Source organism: Podarcis gaigeae, assembly GCF_964106915.1.
Source record: "Podarcis gaigeae genome assembly, chromosome: 2".
NCBI classification, from domain to species: domain Eukaryota; kingdom Metazoa; phylum Chordata; class Lepidosauria; order Squamata; family Lacertidae; genus Podarcis; species Podarcis gaigeae.
The window spans coordinates 21,720,414-21,741,324 of NC_139679.1; the positions used below are offsets into that span (position 1 = coordinate 21,720,414).

Sequence of the window (20,911 nt, forward strand, 5' to 3'; positions counted from 1 at the left end):
AGTCTTGACACAGGACAGTGGCACAGTTTTGTTTTTCCCCTAAAATAATGGATGCAAGAATTCAAGACTGCCTGGAAGTCATAGTAGTACCCTATATTTTGTATTTTAGCTTTCAACTGTATGCCCGCAAACTTTGGGTTGCATCTATTGAAATCTAAATGCAAGTGCACTGATGAGCATGTTCTGTTAAATGCATTCTTGTGCAAACTCTTATGCTAGGACTTGGAAGAATGTGGAAGTGCAGCCAATATGCCTGCAACTGCATGTCTGTTAGTGGAAAGCAATAGCTGGAGTGCACTTTCTCCCTTAAAATATGTTTGCAAGCAGAGTCTCTTGAGATCTCAAGACTTGGGCAAGCCAACGTTGCTTTCCAGCATGTGTCTTCCAGCCACTGGGGTATCGTTTTGCAGTGTGCAACTGCATGGGACCCAGCTATTTATTTGGGCTTGATCTGCCCTAGACAAGGTGTTTATAAAATAATCAGAACAAAATAAATCCAGACAGGAGGAAAAACAGCAAAGGATTTTGTGCAAATGGATGTACAGCGGTATCTCTGGATGCAAACGGGATCCGTTCCAGGGCCCCATTCGCATCCTGAAGCCAACGCAGCCCGGGTCTGCGGGTTGCAAGTCACTGCTTCTGCGCATGCGCGGGTGGCGTAACCTGGAAGTAATGTGTTCTGTTACTTCCGGGCCGCCGCAGAGCGCAACCCACAAACGCTCAACCCGAAGCTACTTCAACCTGAGATATGACTGTACTTGGATTTCACATTGCTTTTCAGTGCAATGCTAAGGCAGAAGTTTGAACTGGAGAGGCTTTCTGCTTGCAGAAGGACATCTTTAGATTCAATCTATTGGCACATTTTAAATTTAAAAACTTCATGAAACCAAACTGACCAGTCAGTCTTAAATCCCTTGCAACTTGAGTAATATCAACGCATTCCAAAAAAATCACTCTGATTGGATATTAGATTGTTAATGATACTTTGGACACCACTGTTACTGCTCTATATGCACTGCTAACTAGTTAATGTCCAAGAGTTAGAAATCCTATTTATTTAAATACTCTTTATTATTGTACTTGTAGACCACTCTTCAGTGTATGTCACAAGGTGGATTTGAAAATTGTGACAACGCAAATGAATTTTACAAAAAACACATAGTAAAACCACAAAACAGTGTTATGGGATGGGGGGGGATTTCTCTTAAGCACATGAAAGCTTATACTCAGAACAAAATTAGTTGGTCTCTAAAGTGCTACTGGAGAATGCAATAAATTTATTTATTTGTTTGTTTGTATAGCGCTCTTCATCCAAAGATCTCAAGGTGGTTCATAGCAATGTCAGCTTTTCTTTCTGTGTCTTCTGTTTTATGGATCAACAGAACACACACAACAATGTGCCAACTGTTTCCTCTAACTCCACTCTCATGTTCTTATAGTTCTTTTTTTTTCCATTGGAGTACGCCGTATGAACGCCAGTCAGAATCTTTGATCCACCCATCAAAAAACCAACAATGAAGAGAGAAGGCCCCCCCAAAATATATATTTATTTGCCTTTGGGTTTACAAATTTACAAACAACGTTTAAAGTAGGTTTAGCTCTTGAGATAAGACACATCTATGATTACATTTCTCACAGGTGTCCAGTTTGCAGCAATGTGTACTTTGAAATAAAAGTTTCCACTTGTTCTCCCTGCAACATTTTCATCGCCCTCCAGTGAATGCTGCCGCAGTTCTCAGGTTTGCCTTGGGACTGAGTCAGTTCCTCTCTGATGTAATCCAGCCAAATATCTTCAAAGGAAGAAAAAAGGCTAGTTAATATTGTGATAATGGAAATGCCCCCGTGAGCCCAAAACTTAGCAACACATGATCCTATGTATGTTCCACCATTGGGGTATATGTGTGGAGTGTTTTTTTTTTTGTGTTTTTTTTTGCAAAATCTGGGTCTAAAAACTTAGCAGTTGCTGTAGTACTTACAATAGCTCCTTTTTAAAGATTAGGTAAAGGTAAAGGGACCCCTGACCATTAGGTCCAGTCGTGGCCGACTCTGGGGTTGCAGCGCTCATCTCTCTTTATTGGCCAAGGGAGCTGGCATACAGCTGCCGGGTCTTGTGGCCAGCATGACTAAGCCGCTTCTAGCGAACCAGAGCAGCACACGGAAACGCCGTTTAACTTCCCGCCAGAGCGGTACCCATTTATCTACTTGCACTGTGACGTGCTTTTGAACTGCTAGGCTGGCAGGAGCAGGGACTGAGCAACGGGAGCTCACCCTGTTGCGGGGATTCGAACCACCAACCTTCTGATTGGCAAGTCCTAGGCTCTGTGGTTTAACCCACAGCACCACCCGCGTATGTACTCTGCATCAAAGAGGAGAAAGTGGTTCCAGCAGTAGTGACAGCTTTACATTTCGGTATATGTTGAACAATTGATGATGAGCAACCTTTGGAACAAGTCCAGAGCAAAATAACTTGTGCACAACTTTTTAAAAGATTTCCTTTTCCTGTACATTGGATGGCTCTGGCTACCACAGCCTTATGGCCAGCCCCCAGGTTAGCCAGATACTTAATTCTGGGGATTTGAGGGGTGGTGTGGGGATTTCATCTGAGGGACATTGCTATTTGGGCTGCCTGCTTATTTAGCTGCCGACTTCATCCTTATTACCAGGCATAGGCAAACTCTGGCCCTCCTGGTATTTGGGACTACAATTCCCATCATCCCTAGCTAACAGGACCAGTAGTCAGAGATGATGGGAATTGTAGTCCCAAACATCTGAAGGGCCGGAGTTTGCCTATGCCTGCTTATTATAATTCTGGCCTAAGTAGGTTCTCAAGATGATACGCAATAAAATCCAGTTTTTTGTGTGCGTGTGTTTAAATTTACTCTAACCAAAATGCAGAAGGAAGGAACTGAAGATCTCTGGTTATACCCACAACACTTGAAGAAATAAAACTTCTTACCAGGGTCTGTGGCACCGAATTCTCTCAAGGCACGTTCATAATATTCTCGGATATTGGACATTTTACAGGATTCCTTGGAGGTAGAAAAAAAGGGGGGATAACTAAGGATGCTGAGCCAAAGGTTACAGCTGTTAAATATACTTGCCAAGTACATAAAACAGTGTATTGCTATTTAGTCCTTCAGCCCATGAATTAAAAGGACACAGGAATAAGAGCAGAAGCTGTGACAGGCTTGGGCAATAAGGTATTGAGAAGCTTTCCCCTCTCACATGGCACTTTTCCTGACTCACCACCCAAACCCATAGCCTTGAATGCTCCCCCTGCTATTCCTTCTCCACTACACCCCCTGGAGCTCCCTGAAAACTATACGTAAAACACACATACAATGGTACCTCGGGTTAAGTACTTAATCTGTTCTGGAGGTCCGTTCTTAACCTGAAACTGTTCTTAACCTGAAGCACTACTTTAGATAATGGGGCTTCCTGTTGCTGCCGCGCCACCAGAGCACAATTTCTGTTCTCATCCTGAAGCAAAGTTCTTAACCTGAAGCACTATTTCTGGGTTAGCGGAGTCTGTAACCTGAAGCGTATGTAACCTGAAGCGTATGTAACCTGAGGTACAACTGTATTCCTATCCAACCAGATACAACCATGGGCAGCAACTAAAGTGAAAGTTAAAAACATTCAGAGCGCACACAGGGACGGCTGCTTTATTCCAAGACAGAACACAAGTCAATCCAGCTCAGAACTGGCTGGCAGTGGCTCTTCAAAGTTTGGGGCAGGGTTATCTCTCAGCCCTACTTGAAGCTGCCAGGATTTGAACCTGGGACCTTATGCATGCAAAGCAGCTGATCTAACACTGAAGGCAGCCCTGTATAGGAAAGCTTTTAAAGGTTCAATGTTTTGCTATGTCTTTATTACATACGCTGGAAGCTGCCCAGAGTGGCTGGGGCAACCCAGTCAGATGGGCAGGGTAGAATTATTGTTATTATTATTAACTATCAAATAGGCAAAGTAGGCACTGATCTATGGGCCTTTTAGCGCCCCCACGACAATGTATCCAAATTGGTTTATTAAAATTGTTGGTTGATAAAATAAAAAATGTACTGGGCATCCACGTTTAATCTGACACTGTGGAGCTATGACCTTTCCCCCAAACAAACAAAAAAAGTATAAAAAATAAGCAACATCTCTAGCTGTTTAGGGCTTTCAGAAAACAACACAACATTTTGAGTCATGTCAGGAAACAGAATAGCAACGATGCACTTGATATAGGTCAAATCCTTTAAAGAAGTTTCCAGATGTTTTCTAAAAAGGCACCTTATAGTAGTCCAATCCCAACATATTCCAGCATATTAACCACTGCTCCCTTTAGAAAATTCAGTGGCACATGCCTCTAATGATACAGAACACCCTAAAACTAAGTTTGTCCTAAGTTACGTTACTTACTTGCTCCTTTTCAATCTGAATCATCTTCTTGAAGAACTCAAGGGAAAACGGACGGCTTTCATGTAAACTAGGAAATAAAGATGGTGTGTGAGGGATTCAGTTTTTAAAAACCATCAGAGAAAGCAGAATAAATAAATAATTGTATTTCTGTATATGTGTGTGTTTCAGAAGGAGTTCTTCTTACCTGGTAAAGACTTTCTTTGCTTTCTTATAGCCACCAGCCCTGTACGCCCATTCGATATACTTTTCCTTCATGGTTACCGAGTCAGCAGGCAGCGTGGCAAGCAAAGATCTCTGCAAGTTAAAACGTAAAAAGAACCTGAGCACATTCAGAGAAGACCTGTGAAGCTCTTAAGCACATGTCATGGACTATGAGGAGCCAGCATATTTTGATCCGAAGTGGGATATTTCAACCCAGAGAGCTAAGGATTCAAATAGAGAGCAGGACTGGTGTACACAGATGGAATAATTCTGATTCAGCTAACTTTAGCAAATCTGAGTACATCTTGTAATTTCGAGACTGTCCTTTCCAAATCAATATACAGTCATACCTTGATTTTCAATCAGCTTAGTTCTTGAATGTTTTAGTTCCCGAATGCCACAAACCCAGAAATGACTGTTCTGGTTTGTGAACTATTTTTGGAAGCCGAACATCCGACAGGGCTTCCAACTGGCTGCAGGAGCTTCCTGCAGCCAATCAGAAGCTGTGCTTTGGTTTCTGAGCGTTTTGGAAGTCGAACGGACTTCCGAAACATTCGAAAACCGAAAACTCAACAGCTGACAGCTTGGCCTCAGGATCTTGCACTCAGCAGAAGCCACGTGGCATGTTTGACTTCCGAGGCATGTTTGAAAACCGAAATATTCGTCAACGGAGACGTTCGAAAACTGAGGTACCACTGTATTTAGAAATGGAGATTGTGTCTGAATGCATTCATACACACATTTATATCTGGGGTGCTTTCAATAGGTGTGCGCCCCCCCCCCATTTGAGTATTACTGTCTCCAGTCATTCCCCTCCTTCTCCCCCTTTCTTGCACCCCCCTCCTGCTTTGCTTCCACTTCTCTATTGTCAGAGACAACTCACATCTTCAGCAAAGGCTTTCCCCAAGTATGGCAGCCAGATCGGACACTGTCTTCCCTCGCCAAAGCCCTTGAGCCCAACTTAGTCTGGCTCCTGTACTCTACAAGGCTCTGTCTTGGGATCACATGATTTCTTTGACCTGCAGATTACCAAGCACAGTGCTGGTTCTAAAATTAATGCTAACATGTTAATGTTACTAGTAAGACTATTCCCATCCGCTTTCCTGAATAGTTCTACCCATGCTGAGCTGTAGTTGTTTTCAAATAGGATATGTAATACCTGATAGAGTGCTTCCGTTTCAGGAGTGCTATTGACATTCTCGCTCCATTCTGTACATAGAATCCATAACGGCAAGCTGTCCTAGTGGTAGGAAGAGAGAAAAATTAATGTATTTTTTAAAATAATTTTTATTGAATGGTTTTATGTTATAAAAAACAATACAGCCATACTACCACTAAATATAATTAAGAAATAATCATTACATTCATCGATATTTAGTTTGTTATTTGTTATTTACTGTCTTATTTCCTCCCAAAAATTGCATACAACAACACACATATGTGCAGACACCCACACCGAAAATGATAATAATGAAAGTTAATATTTTTTCCCCTTTTTTCTTCCAAAATCTTTTCTTCAACTATGACTTCCTGTCAAGTCCCTTTGCATATGTTTTATCTTACATTTGAATGTACTCAAAACAATAAACCTTTCTAAATACCGTATTTTTCGCACCATAGGACGCATCGGACAATAGGACACACCTTGTTTTAGAGGGGGGAGAACAAGGGGAAAAAATTCTTCCGCTCTCTGTCCAGCGCCCCTTCAGCGAAGTGGCAGGAAGCGCTGTGCAGAGAGTGGGAGAATTTTCCCCCTCTTGTTTTCCCGCTCTAAAACAAGGTGCCGTTCAGGCGTTCTTGGAAGCCTGGAGAGCGAGAGGGGTCGGTTCCTTTCGACCTGCTCTTTGGGGCTGGCGGGGGGAAGCCCACCACCAGCCCCAAAGAGCAGGTCAGGGAGCAGCGGAAAGGCGCAGCGGAGAGGCTGCTGCCATAGTCACGCGTCACTTCTCCAGCTGGGAGAGGATCGCGGGGCTATGGCTTCTTTAGCCCCGCACGTGCTCTCCCGGCTGGAGGTGACGCACGGCTATAGAGGCTCCTGCCATAGCTGCGCCTCACCTCTCCAGCCGGGAGAAGGTCGCGGGGGGCTGCTCCAGCCGGGATGACCCTCCTAGGATGGGTCATAAGGAAAGGGTTAAAATGGGTGTGATGTGCTTGGCCAGTGAGAATGCAAGGGGGGAATAAAAGTTAGACTGGGAGGTTTTGAAAGTCAGTTGAGGTTTGGGAGTTGAGAGTTGAGGTTTGGGAGTTGAAGAAGGAAGAGGGAGGTTTAGGTGTGGGTTGGTAGAATTGTATTGTGAGAGAGTGAGAGGAATTGTTAGGTGGAGTCAGATAGATAGTTGGAATAATCAGTTTGGAGTTGTTAGGAACTAAGATTAAGAAACTGTCAAGAAAAACTAACTGAAACCATAAGCATTTAAAAATAAACTTGATTATTTGTTTATGTTAACAACTGACTGGACTCCGTGTGTCCCCGTGAGATACGGGGTGGTGGCAGCGGAAAAAGCAATCGCAGTGGCGGCACAGGGTCAATAGACCGCCAAACATCCGGGGGCCCTGTGTTTGATCGCTACACTGCCCCTCCACCATGAGGCTTGCAAACAGCAATCCTTTCATTCCAGGGGCTTGTCGCTTACCTTCGCCTTAACTGCTCTAAATGCTTCCTGGAAACAAGGGCCTACTCCATCCGTGTTCAGCTGGAGGAGCAACTTCAGCCTCATCTCCCACATTTCTACCAAGTGGCTGAATCGTCTCGTTGCCGCTGCTGCCACCTCTTCAGCCTTTTCTCGGAGGTCGAGCCCCAGTAAGAGCTGGAGCTGATGAGATGCAAATCAAAGACAAAACGGAAGCCTTTATTGAGAAATGTGTCAAGACCCAAAGTCAAGTCTTCTCATTTCATGCGATGTGGTGCTTTTATATATATATATTTTAAAAACCCAGCAAGAGCCATATACATCCTTACCCATTGCTGATAGAGAGAAGCTGGCAGCAACTGTAATTCATGAGCTCGGCTGCAAACACTTGATATCCTTTCCAACCTCTAAAAATACAAGGAGAGATAAGGAAAAAAGAATGAGCTTCACTGCCATGCAGACTAGCCTCCACAAAAACAAAAGTAAACTTCTGAAATTGTCTGCAGGAATACTTAAAGTGTTTACCTTCTGCTTTAACTCTTCACTGTTTGTCTTCCGGTTATATCTTTCTAAGCAAAAAGCGACGTACCGTTCCCACATGGCCTCTGGAGGGTTAAAAATGTTTCATTAAATAAAAACAGCAGTCACTCCTTCTGAATGAAAACAACAACAACACTGCTTTTCCAAGACCCGCTAAAGAAAAATTCAACTCCTAAGCAAAAGCTATCAAACCAACAATTAAAAGGGGGGTGGAACCACCTATTCACAAGATTTGCTACAAGTTTCTTTCCTCCTTCAGTCTCTTTATTTAGAAATTTTATAAGCACTTGATCAAAGAGCTCACCGAACAGTGCACGAATAAAATCGTAGATAAAACACAGCTAAAATCCACACGGTACAGACACCGTATAAACCTCAAGGCAGCTCTGGTGCTTTCTCCTGCTTCTCTGAGTCAGCTGAGGATGAAAACGTACAAAATCTGACTCTCTTGGAGCACATCATGAGGGAAAAGTGGATTGCAGGACACCAGAAAGAAGACACACATATTCTGCCCACCTCATGGCTCTTTTCCGTCACCAAAGCAAGACAACGGTAAGTGGGCGGTACTGCCTTTTGAATATGACTTCTGAGGCGTTTCATGGGAGGCCTCTGGGAAGGTTGTGCATGAAATAAACCCTTGCTAACCAGCCTAGCCGGGTTCACTCAGCTGTTCCCTCCTCCATGCAAATTGCACGATGTACGTTAAGTCCCTGAGGTGAAGCGGTTAGTGGCGTAAGACCCGCAAACCCTTGTGCTACATGAAGGTACAGGAGGGCCCTGCTCCCTCCTGCCACTGACACTCTGGCCGCCTTCTCAAATTCGGCCGAGGTGGCCATGAAACGGTTTTGGACCATACCACTTCAGACTGCAGGCAAAGGTTCTGAGGAAAAATCACTCTCTCGTGAGCAGCAGTACACTCCCAAGCATGGAATATGTCCTGTAAAAGTTTAGCCTGGAAGCTTGCTCCTTAAAATCTAAATTTCTATGTGAAGGGATTTTATATGAAGGTGCTGAATGGGGGAACATTCAGTCATGCGAGTCTCTACCTGCAGTCTTGAGGTGGTCAAATCCAGACATGGCTTCATCACTTCATCTGCTCTTAGAACTAGGCCAGCAAGCCTCCAGTTCACCTTAATAGCTTAATTAGTATTTTTGGAGGACATAAATCACCACTGTTATTATGTAAAGGTAAAGGTAAAGGACCCCTGGATGGTTAAGTCCAGTCAAAAGTGACTCTGGGGTTGCGGCTCTCATCTCGCTTTTCAGGCTGTGGGAGCTGGCATTTGTCTGCAGTCAGCTTTCCAGGTCATGTGGCCAGCATGACTAAACTGCTTCTGGCACAATGGGACACGGAAACCAGAACGAACGGAAATGCCATTTACCTTCCCACCGCAGCAGTACCTATTCATCTACTTGCACTGGTGTGCTTTCGAACTGCTAGGTTGGCAGGACCTGAGACAGAGCAACGGGAGATCACCCGTCGCAGGGATTTGAACCGCCAACCTTCTGATCAGCCAAGCCCAAGAGGCTCAGTGGTGTAGACCACAGCGCCACCCGCATCGTGAAACCTGATTAACAATTGCAAGCGGATGAGAAGGACAAATGGACAAGCACTAGGAAAGCTTGCTGCCTCTCTTGCATTTCCAGATGGGTGTTTAAGCGTGGGAAGGAGGCTCATCGCGCATGCAAATTCTTCGCAGCATCTGCATGACATCATTGGCAAAAACAAAAGTATTGCCTTCCCATTTTCATTCAAATATACCCCTTTTGGGGGAAATCTGAACACTTAAAAATTAAAAAATAACCACACACACATATTGAGCTCTTCAAGTCCATCAGTTCATAATTAATTTGGGAATCATGACTACATACATCTTCAAAGCTCTACCGCAAGAACTGGAAGTATCGTTTATGTTTTAGAGATTTTAAACTTTATAAATGCTGATATATATATTAGAGGCACAAGTTCTAACCTGTGGGAAGGGAGGCGACTGCTTCATCAAACACCATGCAACACCGTTCTTCTTTTAGGGCTGCTTCCTGTGCCTTTGACTGTTTGGACCGATGTTCTGTTGTGGGCAAGGAGTCCTTCTCCAGCTCCTGCCGTGCTATGTAGTCCCACATAAGAGGATCATTGGCGTATTCTGCCTGCAGGCTAAGAGGAAAACTATCATGCTATTGTTCCATGTGCTACCCTCTTCTTAGGAGGGAGCATTAAGAGTGCTTTGCTCTCCAAACAGGTGGCTATATCACAACAGTGACATTTTATTTATCCTGAGATACTCTTGGCACCACTTCAGGTGAAGCCACGTCAGACATGCCAGAGTCTGCCAAGTCACAGTCTGGTCTACACAGGCTGAAGAACAGAATGGGGATGAGGTGGTAGACTGAGGAGATCACACCTGAATGCTTTCCATGTTAAACAAAATAATACTTCTAGCACAGTGGCTTCCAAACTTTTCTTTCCCACAGACCACTTGGAAATTGCTGAAGGTCTTGGCAGACCACTTAATGATTTTTCTGCCTGTTGTAACAATTGCAATGCACTACGATAGATGATGATAATGATGATGATAATTTATTATTTATACCCCGCCCATCGGCTGCATTTCCCCAACCACTCTGGGCGGCTTCCAACAAAACAGTAAAATGCAAAAGATGCTGTATGATTGTTATTTTTAAAAACTGTATTTTTACAGACACGCTGCAGACCACCTGAATGGACCACACTAATTGTGCTCTAGTTCTCCACACCCACCCCAAACTTACTTTTCCAAAATTTCCTTTTGAAGGTCTTGTGTAAAATCAAAAAGTTTTGCAATTGACAGCAGTGACAGAAGAAACTCGGCACCTAGAATGGAGTCAGACAGACAGACAGACAGTAATTTGGGGGGTCCAGAACCTCATAAACAGTCTCTCTTAAGCCAGAAAATATTTAACAAATAAAATATATGTACTCTATAACAAGAGGATTAATTTTAAAAATAAATAAAACCGTAAGAACTCTCCAAACTTTGCTTGAAATGCATCTCTTTAATGTGGAGTCAAATTTTGCTGCAAGGCTTGGATTGACTTGTATGTGAACTTGCCTACACAATTCATGAATGCTCAGTACAGCAGCTGGGACAGATCAGTCTGTAGATCACGAGGCTCTTAACCTCAGGGTCAAAGGGTTCCGGGCCCCATATTGGGCAAAAGATTCCTGCATTGCGGGGGGTTCGACTAAATGACCCTCAGAGTCCCTTTCAACTCTTATGATTCTATGCAGGTAATACCAGGTCAGAGACAGCTATCCCATCAACACTAGCATCCTGAGAGCAGCCAAATCCAGACGCTACAAGAAAGCTGAACAACTCATCCTACATACTAGTAGTGGTACCTCGGGTTACATACGCTTCAGGTTACATACGCTTCAGGTTACAGACTCCGCTAACCCAGAAATAGTGCTTCAGGTTAAGAACTTTGCTTCAGGATAAGAACAGAAATCAGGCTCCAGCGGTGCGGCAGCAGCAGGAGGCCCCATTAGCTAAAGTGGTGCTTCAGGTTAAGAACAGTTTCAGGTTAAGAATGGACCTCCGGAATAAATTAAGTACTTAACCTGAGGTACCACTGTAAATATATTTTTTAAAAACCTAGGTGCCACTTTTGAATTTTAAATCAGTCACAATATTCATAAAACCATTCGAAACAATAAATAACAGTGAAAACATCCATATAGTCAATTTAATTTCAGCAACCTCAGCAGCCAGAACCAAACCAGAACTCGGTTATCAACAGTTGTGGAAAGCTAGGGTGAGGAGAGGTCTTTTAACTGTCTGTGAAAGTACCCCTTTGTCAGTAACACCTTCAGGGTTGTAGCCATCCCAAAGCCATTCTGTTAGAATGGGTGCCACAATATTCACCCCAGCCAACCAAACTTCAGTCACCAGTGGCCTATATTTATTTTTAAAAACCTAAGGCAGGTTGCTGGGACGCGGGTGGCGCTGTGGGTTAAACCACTGAGCCTAGGACTTGCCGATCAGAAGGTCGGCGGTTTGAATCCCCGTGACGGGGTGAGCTCCCGTTGCTCGGTCCCTGCTCCTGCCCACCTAGCAGTTCGAAAGCACGTCAAAGTGCAAGTAGATAAATAGGTACCACTCCAGTGGGAAGGTAAATGGCGTTTCCGTGCGCTGCTCTGGTTCGCTAGAAGCGGCTTAGTCATGCTGGCCACATGACCTGGAAGCTGTACGCCGGCTCCCTCGGCCAATAAAGAGAGATGAGCGCCGCAACCCCAGAGTCGGTCATGACTGGTCCTAACGGTCAGGGGTCCCTTTACCTAAGGCAGGTTGCTACTTAAAACACACACACACAGATGAGAAACACAACATGCAGTTACCTTTGATTTTCTGAACAGCATTTCTGTAGACAACTCGGGCCATTGCACCATTCAGTATTTCCTCAGAATAGCTGAATTCACCCTAAAATTGCAGGCAAAAGTCAAGCTTTCATGTCCTAGACCCTTTTCAGATAAAAAAACAATTCATGGCACACAACCAACACTTTTTCTTCCACAGGAGTTGCAGCTGGAGCCCCACTGCACATATGAGCCACTGCACTGCACTGTCAGAGAAATGCTCCACATATATTGATAGGTGGACATTCCCCAATATTGAAAAAGCAACAATAGTGTGGCCTCTGGTTAGCTTTGTTGGCATATATTTTCCATAAGGCACAGGTCACAAGAAACTTGCAGCTTGTCAACGTCTTCTAGAAGCAACACAATACACTTTGGCGGGCAGGGTCAGGGAAGGTCAAGATGGAATAATTTAGCTTTTTCCTACCCACCACAAGCCATTTGGATGGGGTGGGCTACATGTTCAACAGAATACATAAATTAAAAAGGAACTTGGCAAAGAACCTTTCATAAGAGGCGTGTGATCTCTGGAAGAGTGCAGTCACTCAACAAAACACAATCCGGTGTTCGCCTTGCGTTTGTTAACAGCTGTACAAGTTACTAGAACTGTTCCACAGCACATGTCCCAAGTTGATGACTCGCCACTATTACAGGAGCACAGAAACATTGCTCCACAGGAGAAAGCTGCCCCAGCGACGTTCCTCGAGTCATGTAGACTCTGAGCTGCACTTAAAGGACAAGCACAAGACCAATTAAGGGATAGCTGTTTTTGCTTCAGATGTCTCAAATGGACACATAGCACAGTGGACGCTCGGGTTGCGAACGTGATCTGTGAGGGATGCACGTTTGCAACCCGCAGCGTTCGCAACCCACAGCTGCGCACACATAGTTGTGATTTGGTGCTTCTGCGCATAGCGTGATTTACTGCTTCTGCGCATGCGCGACGACCAATTCCTAGAAGTAACCCGTTCCGGTACTTCCGGGTTTCGGCGGTTCGTAACCTCAAAAAATGCAACCTAAGGCGTCTGTTAACTCGAGGTATGACTGTACTGTATAAGCATGTCGTAATTTATTGTATCACAAACACTTCAAATGATACAACTTAACTGTCTAAGTCAGAGGCGGGAAAACATTTTCCAGATTAAGGTTCCCCGTTCCCTCCTGGGCCATGTTTTGGGGGATGCACACCAGTGATGGGAAGGGGGCCAGAAGCAGGCGCAAAGTGAGTACAGCAACTGTTGTGACACTTTACCGTACAAAGTTAAGTGCATCCCAGTCGCCAGGGCTGGATTTAGGTTTGATGAGGCCCTAAGCTACTGAAGGTAATGGGGCCCTTTATATGTCCAGCTGTCCTTTGTCAACAACAAATTGTCGCTGTTTTTTGGGTTGAATATATGCTATATGGTAATTTATGGACCTAATGGGTATCTAAAGCCATTTACACGTAACAAAATATGTATTTTATCAAAGTAATTGTTGAACTGAAATACAATTAAGAACAAGTATATTAATAGTGAAATACAATTAAGAAGAAGTATATTGGGGGGTACAGAAGTACTGCTTTGGGGGGACAGGAGACAGGCGGGTGTGGAGGTCCTGAATGGGGTAACTGTGCCCCTGAAAGACCAGGTGCGCAGCCTGGGAGTCATTCTGCACTCACAGCTGTCCATGGAGGTGCAGGTCAATTCTGTGCCCAGGGCAGCTGTTTATCAGCTCCATCTGGTACACAGGCTGAGACCCTACCTGCCCGCAGACTGTCTCACCAGAGTGGTGCATGCTCTAGTTATCTCTCGCTTGGACTACTGCAATGCGCTCTACGTGGGGCTACCTTTGGGCGGGGTATAAATAATAAATTATTATTATTATTACGCAAGAGAATGGGGCTCTGAGCTATAGCTTGTTTAGCTTATATGTAAATCCGGCAGTGCCAGTCACACAACGCTCACAGGTTTCCACAAACACACACCCATCTCCACCCAGGGAGGAAAGAGGCACCTGCACAGTTCAAGGACTTATTTCAGCCAAGCAAAAGCACTTGAGAAGGGTGTAGAGACAGGCAGAAGAGGAGAGTGGCCTGGGGACAGGAGATGTAGCCTGGAAAAAAATCCCAAGGGCTCAGCAGACAGGTCTAGATTTTCCCCACCCCTGACCCAAGAGGAATTGTTTCTGGCACAGGCAGAAATTTTCCGTGACAACGGCATCTCATTTCTTACCAGGTCCATCTTTGCTTGCTCAAATTCTTTCTTCTCTTTCCTTTGCTTTTCGGCATTCATGAGCTCCATCCTGAAATACTGCAGAAACAAAGAAAGGCAAAGAGGGGAAAATGAGGTGGCAAGGGCTTCAAACGCCAGTGGAGAAGGATTCCTTGTTACTACTGTGGTTAATAGTGGTGCTGATGTAAAACGTAACTGGAGTAAAATCTGGAATAGGAAATCAGCCATTTTGTGGCACGCTCCCAATTAACCATGGTTCAGGGACTCCCAGCATTATAACTACTACTAAAAAAAAAAAATTAGCAGTCTTCTTCTTAATACTTTGCATTCGTGGTTCTTTTGACTTTTCCCTCACTACTGTTCTTGAAACTGTTGAAAACTTTGCCCGGTTAAGCGCTTCACCAGAAACTGACGCCGTGATTGTGGATAAAAATGTCTGTTTCACAACAACAGAGGCTACCATTGACACATAAAAATAATGACAACAGTGGCGATCAAGTTGGCATGTTAAAATTTTAGAGAGAAATTTTAAAGCTCCCCTTGACTTTTGATGATTTTAACAACAAAAGCAATACTACAAAATTGCATCACTTTCAGGCTGCAAAGATAAAACACAAAGGACTTCACAACAACGATTGCATATCTTACTTTCCCACCTGTGGTAAAGACAATTACATCTGAAGTTTTTCCTGGCAGACACACTCAGAGTCAATGCCTACCATATTTAACTATAGCTTTGAGAATGAAAAAAGGGCATCATACTATTAGCTCAAAAGTTATACGTATATAAAAAAGCAACAGTATGTCCAACCAGGCACACTTGGCCCATTCATTACATCTCCTTAGGCACTAAACAAAACCATTTCTCTTCAACCAGGTCTTTGACTGATTAGCATTACTGAAAAGCAAGGGAAAATGTGTGTGCGTCCTATGGAGCGAATGCAGGGGGGAGGCAGGCGGGAAAAGCCCCCAAGAGCTGCACACAAGCTCCGTGCACTCTTGCGGGCTTTTCCACAGGAGGGAGAAGGGACTGACTGGCCGCATCAGTCCCTTCTCCCACCTCCCAGAAAAGCCAGGAGAAGCCGCGATCTCTTTAAAGGAGTTGCGCGGCTTCTGCCGGTTTTGCGGGAGGTGGGTGAATCCCCCCACCACCCAGTAAAGCCAGGAAAGCCCTGCGCAGCGTCTCCTGGCAAGGAGAGACTGCACGGGGCTATGGATTCTTTAGCCCCACGCAGCCTCTCCCAGGAGGGAGAGGCTGCATGGGGCTAAAGGGGAAGCCAAAACAGTGAGCGGGATCCATCCCGCTTGCTGCTTTGGCTTGCTCCATAGCTGCGCGCAACCCCTCCAGCAGGAAGAGGTTGTGCGTAGCCTGTACGCTGCTCTTTGGGGCTGGGGGGGGGGATTTTTTTCTTGATTTCCCCCCCTAAAAACTGGGTGCGCCCTATGGTCCGGTGTGCCCTATGGTGCGAAAAATACGGTATATGGCTTTTTAAATGCGTCTGAGGGAGAGCGGTTACTGGTTTGTTCTGCTTTCGTTTTATTACGCATTTTGTGTTTTCGTTTTGTATTTTTCTGTTGTGAACGGCCCTGTGATCTTCGGAGGAAGGGCGGTATACAACTAAAAAAAAGAATAATTTGCCAGTGAGGATGGAAAACCAGAATGGCATTCTGTCCTTCAGTTCAACAAACCAGCAGTCAATGAACAAGCAGATCTTAGCTGAAACGAACTAGTTAAACATTTGCAGCGGAGGGAGTGGGGAAGCATCAGAATCACATATTACCTCTTGATAGAGTTTGGGACATTCTGGATGGAAACGCAACGCACGAAGGAACAACTGCCGGGCACTTTCAGATGAGAGACGGTCCTCCATTTCCCATTTTGCAGCCATGATCCAGAGAGCTACAACAGAGAGAGAGAGAGAGAGAGAGAGAGAGAGAGAGAGAGATATGCATGGTGCTGTTTAAGACAGCCACTGCAAAACCAGCTGACAACCAAGAAGTCATTCCAAGTAATGGTTCTTATGCCTTGTTCTGCTAGCCTCGCCTCCCCCAAATTGGTACCTTCCAGATACTGCTAGACTACAACTCTCATCATCCCTGGACATTGGACACACTGGCTGGAGCTGATGGGATGTGGAGGCCAACATCTGGAGGACACAACATTGGGGAAGGTTGCTCTAGTATAGCAACGTAACCTGTTCCATCAGCTTAAATGAGCCAGATCAGGCAAACAAATTGTGCCACTGCCAGGATATCCCATCCATCACTCCAAGACTGTCTACCCTACTCACTTCATTTACAAGCTTAAGTACCGTACCTGGTTTGTTGGGATGAAGAGCTAACATGGCTGAAAAGACCTTGCTCAGCTGTATTTTCCTGTTCTATAAGGAAACAGAAAGCATCATATCACTCTCTTATATTGTGTACCTTTTCAAGTGAAACAGATTCACCTTCATTACAGAGGACTTTGATACTGTTTGGTTTGCCATCTTACAGGGAAATATATCTGGATCTGCACAGAGGGAACTTAGTTTTTAGCACCTGCATTCCCCTTAACAAAAGCTTGGGGTGGTCAGGCAGAACAACAAAGCTCAAACAGCAGCAAGACTGTGAATATTTATTTAGTATTTATTTATTTATCACAAACTCCGGCTGTTGTAAACTCTGTCATGCATACTCATATATAAGAGACAGAGACTAACTCACAGTCCTCTGATAGTACTGGCAGGTAAAAATATCAAAAGCAAGTCCGGTCGTTCCAACAAATCCGGTCATTTCAACAAGGTTCTTCCAAATTATCACCATGCAAAGACCACATCCCGTGGCTCCCTTGAAAGGAGGTTCAACTGCTTTATAAGCTCACAGCTGAAATGAGGAAATTACACTCCAATACTCACCCATTTCTTGCAAAAGGCCACATGAGACAACCACAGCTGAAGATCATCCTATGGAAGTGAAACAAAAAGGAGGGTACGGGTAAGCTAAGAACACAACAAGTACCATTAATCCAGAATTGTTATCCTTTTTACAACAATGGCGTAAGGAGCAAGATATGGGAAAGTCAAAGCTTCCACAGCCAGCAATTGAGAAAAGAAACTATGGAATGAAGAAGTGTCTCAACTAGCAGTCAGTGATGGACCTGTCTTTCAGGAGGAGGAAGAACCAGTATTCTGAAACAAGCATTTTAGAAACTAAAAAGGTAAAGGTAAAGGGACCCTGACCATTAGGTCCAGTCGTGGCCGACTCTGGGGTTGCGGCGCTCATCTCGCTTTATTGGCCGAGGGAGCTGCTGTACAGCTTCCGGGTCATGTGGCCAGCATGACTAAGCTGCTTCTGGCGAATCAGAGCAGCGCACGGAAACACCATTTACCTTCCCGCCGGAGCAGTACCTATTTATCTACTTGCACTTTGACGTGCTTTCGAACTGCTAGGTTGGCAGGAGCAGGGACCAAGCAACGGGAGCTCACCCCGTCGCGGGGATTCGACCTTCTGATCGGCAGGTCCTAGGCTCTGTGGTTTAACCCACAGCGCCACCCGCGTCCCTATTTTAGAAACTAGAAAGCTACAAATTGCAACTGGTTTGTTCTTGGCTTACCACTCATGGTTTGTTTGGAGCAAGACAACCCATGAGCCCAGGTTTGAACATAACACTAAGCCAAACTCTGTCACAGCTCCAAGAAAAACAGCAGCAGCACCAGGAGAAGAGTGAAACAGTTGCTGTTTTCTAACTATGTCGCTAGCACACCTGCTCATTCATACTTAGCTGCAGTTTGGACAAATTATGGACAAATAAGGTTTGGAATTATGGACAAATAAGGTCAGCATCATGTTACACAAGAGGTTATACAAAATCATCCAAGTGCTATAGAATAAAACAGTCTTACACTCCATTTTGTTGTGGCCCGTTTGAAGACACCATGTATTCTCTGCAGAATGGAGTACTCAATCTCATCTTTCTTGAACGAGTAGCCAGTGCGCTATGGAAAACAATGCACAACTTTACAATCCTTGGTAAATTCCATAAGGACCCCTTCAAGTTTTCAGTTACATGTCAACTTACCGCTCTTCTTTTCTTAATCAATTCCAACAGATTGATTTCATACTGAAGGGGAAGAAAATATTTAGAAGGTCAACAATACTTCAAGGATGATAAAAACTGAGCAATAGCTAGCACAGAAAAAGCCATGCATTTATTGCTTTATATAGATTTTATATGCTATTATATAATAACAACTGCAATTAAGGCCTTTAATAATGAGGTGAATAAATCAAAAATTATCCAGTGCCCATTCATCCTAGCTACTAAGCATGGAGAAACTCTCCTCCCCACTCAATCAGTGGGCTGAATCCTCTTGGATTTTGATGGAGCCAAAACATACATTTACCTCTCTCTCTCTCTCTCTCTCTCTTTCACACACACACACACACACACACACACACACACACACTCATTTCTCTATGTAGGGTCCAGAAAGACTTCTGTCTATTCTTAAGAGCTGCTGCTAACCAGGGATGGGGAACCTGCGAACCTCCAGATGTTGGTAGTCCAAACCCCATCAACCTCAGCCAGCATGGCCAATTGTCAGGGATTATGGGACCTGTAGTCCAGCAACATCTGGAGGGTCAATAAGTTATCTACTCGTCTGGTGATATAAGGCAGCTTCCTCCGTTTTTAAAAGGCCCTCTCTACATCTTTATAACTGCATTGTATTTAATGTATAGATCTGCTGCATCAAAATTTAGAACCAAGAGATATACCAGACTGTGCATTTGACAACTAAGCCATGCTTTATTGCATTATGTTTTCAGTTCACATTTTTAAGAAACACCACAAGATATAACGCTTGTTAACTGAGATAAATATCAAGAGATGAAAGCATACTGAAAATGAATCTTCTTAAGAAACCTACCTGAATGTAACTGATAAAATTCTCCTTATGGAGTGCTCTCCGTTGTATTTTATATTCAAGGGCTAAGGTCTTCTTAATAACTGCCCTGCATAAATACAAAAAGGCAACACCCTTCCATGGTTCCCTATCCACAGAACACACAGGTATCACAACATTTTTGGGACAACTCAACTTTCTCCTTATTGTCCATGTCTGGAGAGGGACATGCAGGTTCTAGATGGGTGCCTGGCTGCTAGAATGGGCTGGGTGGGGGGCTGATAAAATCCTGAAAAGATGTTACTGAATATATGGAAAGTAACTGTGTACAGCTGAAAACACTGGCAGCATTAAGATAAATTCCACAGTGTAAATAAGTTTTGATGGATACAATCATGGAATACTGAATGGTACATTGTAAAATATGCAGGGATATAAGATATGTAAAATGAACCATGGAAAGAGAAGAAGAGAAGTCACTGATATCTTAAGTATATTAAATGTTTCTCTGAAATTGTAAAAATTTAATAAAAATCATATATATGGTATGGCTTGGCTGCTTGCAGGTCTGCCAAGAACAGCCTGTTTCCTACTGCCCTTGAAAGAGTAGGACCAGGGCCGGATTTAGGTTTGATGAGGCCCTAAGCTACTGAAGGTAATGGGGCCCTTTATATGTCCAGCTGTCCTTTGTCAACAACAAATTGTCACTGTTTTTTGTGTTGAATATATGCTATATGGTCATTTACGGACCTAATAGGTATCTAAATCCATTTGCACGTAACAAAATATGTATTTTATCAAAGTAATTGTTGAACTGAAATACAATTAAGAAGAAATATATTAATAGTGAAATACAATTAATAAGTACATTAATAGTGAAATAATTATTAAGCTCTAACTTAAAATGGTTGGGGGCCCATTACTTACATCACAGGAGCCTACACAACACAAAAAACTGTTGCTGTATGTAGGTTTTATTTGATTTGTTTTTTATCTTACATTTTGGAAATGTACATCCTGGTTGTTGTTTTTCCTTTAAATTTTTTAGGGGCCCCCAAGAAAGTGGGGCCCTAAGCTAGAGCTTGTTTAGCTTATACGTAAAACCGACCCAGAGAAACGAGGCTCCCTTTCCCCACCTTCCTGCTTCCACCCCCAATCCATGGGGTCGTTCCCTCCGTAGATCCCCGGGGATCGCGGAGATCCCGCCTCGCCCAACCTGATCTCTTTGCTGGTAAGGAGCCCGACCCTCCCCAGCTCCTCTAGCTCGGGGATCCGGTCCTCGATGCGCTGCTCGGTCCTCTCCGCCATGACCGGGAAAGGCGACCAGCCTCCGAGCGCCGGTCTCTAGCTAAATGCACAGCAGCAGCGAGCAACACATGCCCGCGCCAGGAGAGAGACTCGGCTTCCGCTTCCGCCGGGGGGGGGGGTCGCCGCGTTTCCCTTCCGCGCAGGGCTCGCTGCCTCCCTGCGGCTCCCAGGGGAACTGCAGCATTTCTGGCTCCGGCCGGGAAAAGGGGTCAGGGCAGATCAGGGCCGCTTTGTCAGCCTTTCCTCCTCCGCTCCTTTGAAAGGAAAGCCTGGTCCAGACGTGAGGTGGCATGAGGGCCTGGTGACAACCTGAGTTGCTAAGATGTGGAATATACA

General features: G+C 44.4%; 1 protein-coding gene across 1 annotated transcript; it reads right to left on the minus strand.

Moving 5' to 3' along the window:
• Positions 1 to 1,529: 1,529 nt before the first annotated feature.
• Positions 1,530 to 20,687, minus strand: UTP6 (UTP6 small subunit processome component). Its single transcript, XM_083727574.1, has 19 exons — positions 20,484 to 20,687; positions 19,292 to 19,376; positions 18,442 to 18,483; positions 18,266 to 18,358; positions 17,279 to 17,326; positions 16,699 to 16,762; positions 16,163 to 16,281; positions 14,382 to 14,459; positions 12,151 to 12,232; positions 10,545 to 10,626; positions 9,749 to 9,930; positions 7,761 to 7,840; positions 7,565 to 7,642; positions 7,239 to 7,418; positions 5,765 to 5,845; positions 4,589 to 4,698; positions 4,405 to 4,471; positions 2,957 to 3,029; positions 1,530 to 1,790 (listed from the first exon to the last, which is right to left on the minus strand). Exons 1-19 carry the CDS (start codon positions 20,573 to 20,575, stop codon positions 1,633 to 1,635), a joined length of 1,794 nt encoding a protein of 597 aa, XP_083583700.1. The 5' UTR covers positions 20,576 to 20,687; the 3' UTR covers positions 1,530 to 1,632.
• Between the last annotated feature and the right edge of the window lie 224 nt (positions 20,688 to 20,911).

Excerpts from the sequence above, each read along its gene's own strand:
- UTP6 (XM_083727574.1), bottom strand. The coding sequence starts at position 20,575 with ATGGCGGAGAGGACCGAGCAGCGCATCGAGGACCGGATCCCCGAGCTA. Across the intron at positions 16,763-17,278 it reads TGGCCTTTTGCAAGAAATGG|AACAGGAAAATACAGCTGAG; the intron begins GTGAGTATTGGA and ends GTTTCCTTATAG. Across the intron at positions 16,282-16,698 it reads TCTTCATCCCAACAAACCAG|CTCTCTGGATCATGGCTGCA; the intron begins GTACGGTACTTA and ends TCTCTGTTGTAG.